Here is a 12204-nt window from a genome sequence, read left to right on the forward strand (position 1 = left end):
CTCAGATTGACAGGAGAAGCAGAGACTCAACCTCTCACTGGTCTGTTTTGCACCCCAGAATGTGACAGTTTCCCAATAGCAGCCCCACTGTGGCCATTTAAAATTGGCCATTTAAAATTGGACTAGAACAAACTCTAAATTGTGTTATAGGAAACACTTTTCTGCATTGGCAGGAAGAACTACCTGACTTAATAGGACTTTTCTAATAATTGAATAGATCTGGTCAGGAAATGGTATATTTTCCTGAGGAAAAATGTTTGACTTTTCATTGAAAACCAATGGTTTGGTTTGCTTGCTTGTGTTGGCAGCTGAAAAACTTTTGGCAGAAACTTGCTGAAAACTGTTTTGACTGAAAATGTTTGGTTTTCCAATGAAAAAGCAACTTGCAAAGAAAGCGGACACTTTCTGAGAACTTTCAGTTAGTTACAAACCCAATTTTCTATCAAAATAAGTTTCAGTGGAAAATTTTAGACAAACTCTATAGATTAAGCTGTTTTCCTTCTTCTTGGACTATAGTTAACTGACTATATGTATTGCTCAGGTTTACTCTCCCAGCTTTGAGTTTGCCCTCTTGTTTTCTTCTGAAATGTAAACATATGGGATGCATACAGCTAATCTTATGTTTCTTTTTAAAACGTATAACACTTTTTATTAGGATATTAGGAAGAATTATGCTAACTATGAAGAGTGGATTAAAAAAAAAGTTCTAAAATTTAGAGAGAAGATTTTAAATATCCAGTGTATATAAGAATACATATCACAAATTAACCTATAATAGTCACCATTATGCTTTCTTTAGACTAAATCCAGGTGTCCTATACATGTTATTTGCCGTATCAGCATCCTTCGTGGACTCTATTTGTGGTGGAAATGTTCATTTTTTAAAGGCAGTTTATAAACTATAGCTCTCATCCCTGTATAATTTTAATCTTTTATTTTATTGACTGATAGCCTCAGCAGTGACTACTAATATAGAAGGGTTTTTTATTCATTTGTGGAACAAATTACTAAGGATTGCTGTTCATAAACTTTGATAGTACAAAGTGTATGTTTCTTTCCTAAGTATGAACACACTAATGGTATTCCTGTCCCAAGCATGGCTAAATTAGACTTTGTCCATGCTCATGTTTCTTAGAATCCTGCTCCAATCTCCTTCACTATATGTGAGGAAAGAGAGATTTTCAAGTTCTACAGCTAGGACAAGAGGAATGGTAGGGCAAAGATTCAGTAAGACACTTGGGGGTTCAGTTTGCTTACATGGTGTGTGCAATTCAAGTAAATTCATACGCAACAATCAGTGGGAAAAGAATTGTCCACCAAATATTCCAGTAATGTATTCCAGTAATGTCTAAAAGCACCAGTCACGATCTGGGCCTCATTCTAGTAGGAACGGTACAAACTCAGTGTAAGTGTCCCTGCCCCAAAGAGCTTGCAGTGTCAATAAATGATTGGCTCTCACTGGAGGGGATGATCACTGAGAAGCTTGACAGATTTAGTTGCATGAGAAACTCAATATGGATGTTGTTCTAAATAGCGTACACAAACCACCACACATACAAGTTAAGTGCATATGCTGGACTTGAAGGCTTCCCAGATAAAATATTTGTGCAAGTAGTGCAGCATATTTCCATTGATTCTGAATCAGTGATTTCTTTCTTTATTGGGAGTATAATACGCACAATATTTCTCATTTTACATATCAGAGCTGATGTGTCAGTGATGACTTTGTGCCTAGAGGATGCCTATCCAAACTATTTAAAAATAAAAGTTTATTACTGCCTTCATAGATCTGTCCAAAGCAATATTTTTTAGTACAGCTCAACTGCTTAGCTTAGGTTGGTACATTCTGATGCAGTGTGTTCTAAGCAAGTCATGTCCACTACTCTAATATGACATGAAGCCTGATAGAAAAAATCTATGATCGATTATAGGTGCAGGACTAAGAGATATGAGAGGAAAGCAATGCAGAAGAACAAATATCCATCACTGTTTTGCAATGAGACTAAAGAAGGTAGCTAGTCATATTATAGAATTTGAAGTTAATGTAGCACATCTTTTTTGCTATGTGTAGGTAAACACTCTATGCACTAGACAGTTTGTCTTACAGACAGACCGATTTGGTATGAAAAGTGGATTCTGAAGTATGGGTTTTGTTGCAAGTGAACAAAATACACTCTCTTCAAGTTAACAAAATAGTTCATCACGTAATAAAGAATACTTTCCAGCTGTTTGACTGTTGCTTACTAAAATTATTTTTAAGCTTTTAGAACATGTTATAGTTTACAATTTAAAAATAGCAGAATATTTAATATGGAAGAGGAAATACCAAAATATATTGAGTAGAATGAAAGCAAGTCTACTGGCTTTTTAATGGCAAATTAAACTGGATTTTGTTGGTTGGAAATTATCATATTTCAAAACAAATTAATAATTGAAAGTCAGATTTTGGTGTCAGTGATGCCTGTGGGTGTTTTGCTATCAACCTCGGTAGAACTAAACTCTAGGCTTTGAGCCTAATCTATTCCATCTAATCCACAGGTGTCTGTCTCCTTTTTCTATAAAATCTAATCTATATAGACAGGAGATAAATTGCATTGGACATGCGCTTTTAGCTTGATCACCTGCACTCTGACCACAAATCCATTTCCACGGGGAATTTATTCTAACTTTCTAAACCTTTTGAAGCAGCTTCCACAAGCTGCTATATTTTTTTCCTTTAAGAAAACTACTCAACCTATTAGAGAAACATTTTTCTTCCCCTCCCAAATTACAGGATGGACGGTACTAAATCTTTCACTAATTGAAGATGTGATCTCACATGATGCATCCAGACTACAAATTGGAGCTTTATGGCATTAGAAAAATAAAAAATGCAGTCCTGGCCCTCATCGGATCTCTCGGGTAACAGCTCTGAGCCACATCAAAATCTGGCAAAAACCCAAAACATAATTTTAAGGTCTTATTTTATTGTGGGTTTTTTAATAAATGAATATTAAACGTATCTTTTTGCAGTAAAATGATATGAAAAGTGTAATAATATATATGTGCAGTACTCAGACACTACGGGCAAGACTGGCCCTGGCCCTGATCCTTGCTCCAGCTCAACTGGGCTGCAGCTCCTTCTGCTACGCATATGGGCATGGGTGGAAAATGGGCAGAGTCAAATGTTTTTTGTTTGTTTGGTTTTCCCCCTGTTGCATAAGGAGAAATAGGCTGCTATTCAGATAGACTTCACAGCAGAGGGGCACTAGAGGTGGGACATCCTGCTCAGCAGAAGACAGATGTTGGGAGAGCCATTTGTGGTTCTTTGATCTTATGAATCAGTCTATGCCAGTCCCAGATGTAGCATTAATTTGGCTGCTCTAACACATGCTACTGGCAAATGGACCCTTTGGAACTGTATGCCAGTGGAGGCTCAGTGTTACAGAACTTTGCCATGTCCTTTCCTCAGGGCAGTACAGATGGGCAGGAGCATAATTGTAAATCTGGCCTCAAGTCTATTGAGTAGATTCAGAGATACCTGTGCTTATGTCCTAATTTCTAGGTATTTTGTAAAACCCCAGATCTGCCATGTCAGGCTTTGATCTCATTCGCTTTGCCTATCTAAACAAGATCAAGACCTATTGAGTAATTGGGTGGCAACATTCTATTTTTTCTTTTTGACTGTTGCTGTACACTAAGCAGATGTTTTTAGAGAACTATCCATGACTCCAAAATCTTTTTCTTGAGGGCAACAGCTAATTTAGATTCCATCATTTTCTATAGATAGTTGGAATTATATTTTCCACTGTGCGTTACGTTGCACATATCAGCACTGAATTTCATCTGCCATTTTTGTTGCACAGTACCCAATTTTTTTAGATCCTTTTGTAACTCTTCAGAGGCTGCTTTGGACTTAGCTATCTGGTGCAATTTTATATAGTCTGCAAACTTTGTCACCTATCTATTCAACCTCATTCCTGACTATGTTATTAATAGATTGACTAGCACTGGTCCCACTACAGCGCCTTGAGGGACACCACTAGTTACCTTTTTCCACTGTGAAAACTGACCATTTACTCCTACCCTTTGTGTCCAGGAGAGGACCTTCCAATGACTGCTCATTTTGCTTAAGAGTCTTTGGTGAAGGAACTTGTCAAAGGCTTTCTTAAAGTCCAAGTACACGGCATTAAATTGATCATTCTTGTCCACATGCTTGGTGCTACCCTCAAATAGACAGATGCAGCATGACCTCCCATTACAAAAGCCATGTTGACTCTTCCCCAATAAGTCATATCCCTCTGTATGTCTGATAATTCTGTTCTTTACTATAGTTTTAACTGATTTGCCTGGTTCTGCAGTTAGGCTTACAAGCCTGTAATTGTTTGAATCACTTTTGGAGGCTTTTGAAAAAAATTGATGTTACATTAGCTATCCTTCAGTCATCTGGTAGAGAGACTAATTTAAGTGATAGGTTACACACTGCAATTAGGGGTTCTGCAGTTTCATATTTGAATTCCTTCAGTCTTCATGGGTGGATACCGCCTGGTCCTGGTGACTTATTCCTCCATTGACATCTTAAGCTGGGACAGTTCCTCAGATTTGTCACCTAAAAAATGGCTCGGGTGTGGGAATTTCCCTTCTATCCTCTGCAGTGAACACTGATGCAAAGAATTAATTTAGCTTCTCTGCAACAGCCTTGTCTTCTCTGAATGCTCCTTTAACACCTCAACAGTCCAGTGGCCCCACTGACTGTTTGGCAGGCTTTCTGCTGATGCAATTAAAACTATTTTTGCAGTTGCTCTTGAAACTCTTTTTTTTGGACTGCCTAATTATACTTGACTTTCCAAAGTTTATGCTACTTTCTATTTTCCTTAGTAGGATTTGACTTCCAATTCTTAAAAGGTGTAATTTTGCCTCTAACTTTCTCTTTTAATCTATTTAGCCATTGTTGCAACTTTTTGGTACTCTAACCTTTTTAATTTGGAATATAGCCCTAGTTTGAGCCTCTATTATGGTGTCTTGATAGTCTCCATGCAGCTTGCAGGCATTTCACTCTCGTGATTGTTCCTTTTAACTTTCATTTAATTCCTTATTTTTTCTATAGTTCCCTCTTTTTGAAATTAAATACTGTGGTAAGTTTCTTTGGATTCCCTCCTTTCCCCCTCCCCCGCAAGGGTGTTAAATTTAATTACACTATATTTGGTATTATTAAGCAGTTCAGTTATATTCACCTTTTGGACAAGATCCTGTGCTCTATGTAGGACAAATCAAGAATTGCCTTTCCTCTTACGGGTTCCAGGACTACCTGCTCCATGAAGCAGTCATTAATGGTGTCTAGAAATGTTATCTCTACTTCCCAACCTGAGGTGACATGTTCCCAGTCAACATGGGGATAGTTGCTATTCCCCATTATTACTGGGTTTTCTGTTTTTGTAGCCTCTTTAACCTCCCTGAGAATTTCACAACCACCATCATGGTCAGGTGGTTGGTAGAATAGTTCTACTGCTATACTCATTATTCAAGCATGGAATTTCTATCCATACAGATTCAGTGGTACAGTTTGAGTCATTTAAGATTTTTTACTATATTTGACTCTGCTTTCATTTACATATAGTGCCATTCCCCCACCAGCATGAACTCTTCTCCCTTCTGTGTATTTTGTACTCTGGTCTCCTTGATTAGTGTCACCAAGTTTCTGTGATGCCTATTCGAGCAATATCCTCATTTAATATCAAGCACTCAAGTTCACCCATCTTAGTATTTAGTCATCTTGCATTTGTATAGAAGCACTTATAAAAATGTGTCAAAATTTAGTTGTTTGCCTTCATGTGATGTAATTGAATGGGACTCTTTCATTTGACTGTTTCTCTTCAACTCCTATCTGTACTTTATCAACTTCTATCCTATCTTCTTTGTTAGGCAATAGCATATCCCTTTGAATAAATCCTCCCCGTGGTATGTCTCGGTCTGAACCACATGGCACGTTACACCTGTCAGCTTTCCCCCAGCCCTTAATTTAAAAACTCCTCTATGACCTTTTTATTTTTACATGTCAGCAATCTGCTTTCCTTTTGAGTTAGGTGGAGCCCATCCTTCCTACTTAGGCTCCTCCTTTCCCAAAAGGTTTCCCAGTATCTAGTAAATCTAAAATCCCTCATCCATGCACATAGTACCTGCAGTTCTGCCTGTCTAACTGGTCCTGTAGCTGTTTCTACCAGAAGAGAGCAGTTAGCTCCTGTGTCCTGGCTAAATTCCAATTTGAGTAATTACATTCTGTTTCTCTAAATTTCCTCATTTTCAACTGCTTACAAAATTCTCCACTTCCTGCCATAAATTGTTTTGCAATGGTGCTGTGAGCCATTAAACAGCTGCTAAATTTCACCCCAGAGATTGCTGCACTTTGGTGGTAGAGGAAGTGATTTTTTGCATCTAAAGATTTTTAAAGCACTTTGGAGCATCGAGATGCAAGATACTATATATATGAAATATTATTATTATTATTTACTGTCAGATCTGTTATGTAGCCTATCCAGACACATGTTGTACTTTAAAACTGATTACATACTGTAGTTATGGAGTGAAATCCTAGTCTTACTGAAGTCAGGGGGAGTTTGCCACAAATTTCAGTGCGGACATTTTCATCCTATAATATTTTACACATAGCTCTCAATCTATCTAGTTTGACATATGGTTCCTCTGAAATATGTTAGACACATTCAAATAGACAGCTATTCCTGCTGTGATTAGATTACTTCAATTATTAAATTAAAGAAGGGAAGATTTGGACCCAATGACATTTATACTTTTGACCATAATTAATATTGATACTTCATAACTCCTTGGTAATTTTATTTTAATACTTATCTATATAGAGCTTTGCATGCTTAAAGCATTGTATAGACATAGACGTGTCTGCAGCTTAGCCATGATTTTACCCTTTAATTATTAGTCCTTTGTAATGCAAGCCGATAAACGTTATTATCCCCATTTTACAGACGAAAACAGAAGCAGAGCGATTGTCTCACGTCATAGCTGGGATTAGAACTCAGGATTTTCTGATGGGAATCCTGTAATCGTTCATCTGGTCATGTGCAACCTTCTTCTTGCTTTATTTTTAATGCTAACACAAGTTTTAGAGAAAATATTGGCCAATTGCTTGTCAACTTTCATGTTTTCCAGTAGATTCAATTAAGATGTGTTTTTTTTTCCCTTTTGTATTTCTATAATTTAACTACTTGGCTTCTCCTTGTAAAACTTAAATATGAGTGAACCTAAAATCTCTCAAAAACACATACAAACATCCCCTACCTCTTGGGCTGAGGCCTTGTAAGCCATATTTCAGCTTGTTGCAGATTTTATGGTTGAGTCATAACTCCCTGAAAAACAGGGTTTTAAAACGGAAGTGCTGACAAAACTTTAAGCTGCAGCAGTGCAAATGGCGCTGCAATAATTTATAATCTACAGGCAGCTCTTGGGTTTATTATCACTATGACAAATGCACTGTCATTGTTAATAGGATATTTCCCAGCAAGGACTTCTTGTTATGCAAGCCAGGTTCAGTATGTCATGCAGCATGATAGCAATAAAGTCTACAAGAATTTGTAATGAACTTCAATTACTAATAGATTATGGTTAATGGGAAATATGTGCAGTAAAGATATGGGTTTTTATATGCGCCTTCTGGTACTCTACAAGGCAATGATTTATGATACAATTTATGCTAACATTCTTCAGTATGAAAAAAGCCTAAATTGGTGGAAAGCTACTTCATCCATAACAAATATTTAAGATAATTTTGCACATCATGTAAATGAAGATGTAAAATTAGATATTAATCCGTTTCATTTTAGCATTTGTATTTTTATTAATATGAAGACTTTGCCCTACTGTGTAATGACATTAAAAATCCCATCATGAGCTGCAAGCATGAATTACGTGGATTTTGTAAGAATGACGATAGCATCTGAGATGTAAATGGATTTGTTCAAATTGCTGCTGTAATTAACAGCATGATTAAATTGTACATATAAAAATATTCCAAAGTGACAGGCTTGAGGCTACTCAGACAAATGGAACTGAGCCAGTTTGTGAGAACTGGGTTCCTTTTCAGCAGTGTTAGTGTTTGGGGTCCACATACAGCAGGAAGGAGGCGTATTTTGGAACCAGCCTTTTCACTGTCCATTGCTGTACTCTTTCCCTACGTCTTGCTCAGCTTGTATCATTCCAACAGTTCAGTCATTACAAGTTCTTTTTGATCCAAAGCCACCCAGTAACATCCTTCCAATAAACAAAACCTCTTGCAGGAGCCATTTCTGGGAATGATCACATCACACAGCATGAGAGCCACAAGCCCACAGTTATTTGCAGGTGAGGCAGACAGCTGGAAGTTTTGTCAATAATTATAACACATAAGTCACACTAACTCTCCCTCCCTGTGATTAAACCCCATGCACCCCGGGTGAATGTACTCATAAAATAGAGAGGTGAGGGGACATCAATCCATTAAACTGAAATGCTTCATCCTAGCCACAGCTAACGGGACAGACAATGCCACTTGTGAAACAGACATATCAAGCTGCACTTACCTGGAAATGTTTATTTTTAGTTCTGAAAAAATATACTTGGCCAAATAAATGGGAATGCAAGATTGTGTCTTGTAGGTATATAGATAGTACCACACTAGGGGGTCTGTTTTCCCTTTGATTTACACAAGTTTTGCACTGGTGTAGCTCCATTGACTTATTCATGATTTACACTTGTGTGCGTGAGAAAAGAATCCGGTTCTACTATTGAGCCGAAGTGGAAGTGTAAAAGATGGGAAAACCTTAACTCTCCCTCCATGCTGGAATATGCTCAACGGGTTTGGACCCTTGTGGTTCTGTACAAATGTGAGCTGATAGATCAGTTTACATATAAGGTTCTTTTGGAAGTTATTTTAACAGAAAACAAAAAAAGCCCATGTCATTTGGAGTGCTTCTTTAAGAGAGAACCTAGTTTGTTAACTTCTCCCTCTCCTCTGCTTTTACCTACCTGCTTCTTTCAAGTGTGCATCTTCTGTTTCATTTCCATTCTTATCAATTTAAGTAGTGTGGTTTTTTTAAAACACCAAAAATAATATTTTCTGCAATGAAGGGCAATGAAAATGGATGGAACAGCTCCGAGATGCGGAGAGATGGACTGTTCACCTTAAAAAGAAATGACTAGGGAGGGATATGAAAGAGGTTCTAAAATCATGAGTCATACGGAGAAAGTGAGCATAACACAAGAACTAGGGGTCACCTGATGAAATTACTAGGCATCAGGTTTAAAACAAACAAAAGGAAGTACTTCTTCACACAACGCACTTATGTTTCATCTAATCATAAAGTTTAGTTATATTATATTTCAAGTCATCTCTGGTAGGGATGAATTGGCACAGCATCCAGAGAAGGTGCTCTCCTTGATGGGTAGTAAAACCACCTCCACCCCTCCCTTTGATTTGGTTGCAAAATTTACAAAGGTTTCCCAAGAGTTCCCGCTAATATATCACTGAAGGGGGACATACCACAGATGATAACCGGCTGAAAGCTTTCATCTGCCGTACATTAGAGATGCATACAACATTGTCTGAATGGGAGATTTCCTTCCCTCTCCTTTTAGACTGTGTCACAGTATTACAAGACAGGCCTGCAAACACCTGAAACAGCACACGCTGCTGTATAAAAGTAGTCGTAGTTTCAGTTCAGTTCAGCAGCTGAGAAATATAGTAGGTAATTCTAAAGTACACTGGGACTAATATTTGATCACTAGTTGTATATATGTAAAATAATTCACACCTACATAAATCGCTACTAATGCCTGGCACATGTCCTACTAAATCACCTCAAATATTTAATATATTGATATTGAATTGGCTGTATATACAAAATTAAAGATCTCCTCTTGTAGCTAATGCATTGTCTACAGTAAACCATTTCAATATTGACTCAAGTTCATCTGCCTCACTGAATGAATTGAGTATTCAAGCTATTAAATTCACTCATGCAATTCTATTGTATTCCACTAAGCACTGTACCATGTATATAACATAGCAGACACTAAAACCATAAAATAATTTAGCAAAACAAATTAATCAACTACTGAAGTGAAGGTAGTGCTGATCAGGGCAGGGATTTAGGATCAAATCAAATCACCAGCATTGAGATGAAGGAAAAAGTCCTCCTAGGGACATCCACACTGCAGCTGGGTGTGTGGTTGAGCTAGCACACTGCAATAGTCATGTAGCTGGTGGTACCTTGGGCAATAGCTTTGGCCTAGGCACCCAAATACAAACCTGCCCACATCCTCAGGTACATACTCAGTCCCTGTGTCTGGGCTACCCCCAGCTACTTTTAGCCTGCGAAGCTTGAGCAGAACTAGTGCATGTCTGTCTACCTGAGCTGGGAAACATGTTCTTAGCTACAATGTAGATGTATCGTGAGTCAGAAATGGCTCAATGTCTTTAAATAACTTTAAAAAAAAAATCCTTCTTGCTGATCGGCTTATATTATAGATGACACTGGGACAGATCCAGCCCTGGTGTAACCCGTTGAAAACAAGATGAAGCCCATTGAAGCCAAATCGGTTTGGGTCTGTAAGTTTTATTTGTACATCTTGTACATTATGGATGCCACAAGACACATGTAGCCCTTGCGACACAAGTGTTAAGACAAAGGAGGGGAAATACATATTTCACTAACTGAAAATACAAACATGAGACAACCCTTCAGTTTAAAAGATCAGCAGCAACTAATCCCTACTAAGGATTTGCATGCCATCTTATTCTCTCATCCACTGCTTCAGAGAGCTGGGAATCTGATATGAAAGGCCAATACATTTTGGAAGGTCTGACTGCCATTGCCCAGGGTGCATCTTCATTTTGAGAAATGGACTATGCAAGCCATATTTTTATTTATCCAGAATCAGTTGTGTATATGAATCAGCTTCAGAGGGAGGGGATGCTGTAGGAGAAATAAAATAAATGTGCAAATATGTGAACAAGGCAGCAGTGCTATGAGATGGTGTTTAGTGGGACAACAGATGCATGCAACTGATGCCTGCAAAAAATAACTAGAAGGCACTGTCATAACAACTTCAAAACCACATCAGCAACAGAGGAACCACCCAAAGATTGGTGGTTGTGGGGGAAGAATTTTGTAAACTGGGGTTGTATTTGAGATTGCCAAACATACTACATTTAAAAAAAAATTTGGCTGTATGCTATATTTAAATCATAATGATATCTCCTCAGGGTCATTATTACTGCTTACCAAGCCATCAGAAGAGTATTGTTTTGTATTTGCTGAGCTTTGATTAATGGTGCCAGTTACATGTATTCTGATTATAGAACAGCCATATATAAAGTATAACTTGCTATTCAGCAAGTTATGTATTCATATATTTTTCAAGAATTAGTAATGTGTTAATGCACATTTGTAACAACAGCTATTAATAATAATTTCCTAACTGTTTATAAATTAAGTTTACTAGGGTATGACGGAAAGTTCAGAGAGGATGAAACACATCCAGAGATGTAAGTGATTAACGGTATATGATCATTTTTGGTTTTGGACTGAGAAATCCAGTAGAACTTAGTCACGGCTCAATCACTATTGCACTCAAGTTGTTGTTAAAAAAAACCTTTCCATGTTTCTCTTTGCTGCATTCAGGCTCTTTTAGTTCCTCCATTATTTCATTTTTTAAGTCAAGAGGAGCAGTTTTACTAAAATAGCAGGTTTCTGTCAAAAAATCCAGCAGCAACTCCCCATCTTTGCTCCCTTTGATAAAACAATTAGTTATGTCCATAGTGGATGGAAGTTCATAGATCTGATACTTCAGCCCTGTTGTATCGAGTAGCTCTTTGACGTCAGCAGATGAAACATACAAGCAAAGATCGTTTAGAGGTAAGCGAGGTCCGTATTTCCTCCACAGCCTGGCCCAGCCACTGGTTCCTGCCAGATAAATCATAGTAAAAATGCTTAAAAATAAGAGTGTATTTAAACGAAGTGTCAGATAGATTATTTTAAACATTATGGCCCAAATTCTGAGCTGAACTTTTCAGGAGGCACAGCCCAGGCACAGCTCATGACATGGGAGAACAGAGGCTCTATGCAAAATAATTGCTTCACTAAACAGGGGTAAAACCTCTGAGTGCAGATGCACCTGTGCACAGGAGAACCAATGCAGTCTGGTTGGCAGCTAAAG

The 12204-nt window shown here is 37.8% G+C and overlaps 1 protein-coding gene across 2 annotated transcripts in view; it reads right to left on the reverse strand.

Moving 5' to 3' along the window:
• Positions 1-10585: 10585 nt before the first annotated feature.
• HNMT (histamine N-methyltransferase) overlaps positions 10586-12204 on the reverse strand; it is a 32113-nt gene continuing 30494 nt past the window's right edge. For both annotated transcript variants that reach the window (XM_067549906.1, XM_067549907.1), the window contains one exon: positions 10586-11951. In XM_067549906.1, coding sequence (XP_067406007.1) covers positions 11596-11951 — 356 coding nt within the window. In that variant the 3' untranslated portion in view covers positions 10586-11595. The remainder of the gene's footprint in view (positions 11952-12204) is intronic.

Source organism: Emydura macquarii, unplaced genomic scaffold, assembly GCF_026122565.2.
Source record: "Emydura macquarii macquarii isolate MOO-44397 ecotype Brisbane River unplaced genomic scaffold, CSIRO-AGI_Emac_v2 contig_1253, whole genome shotgun sequence".
NCBI lineage: Eukaryota > Metazoa > Chordata > Testudines > Chelidae > Emydura > Emydura macquarii.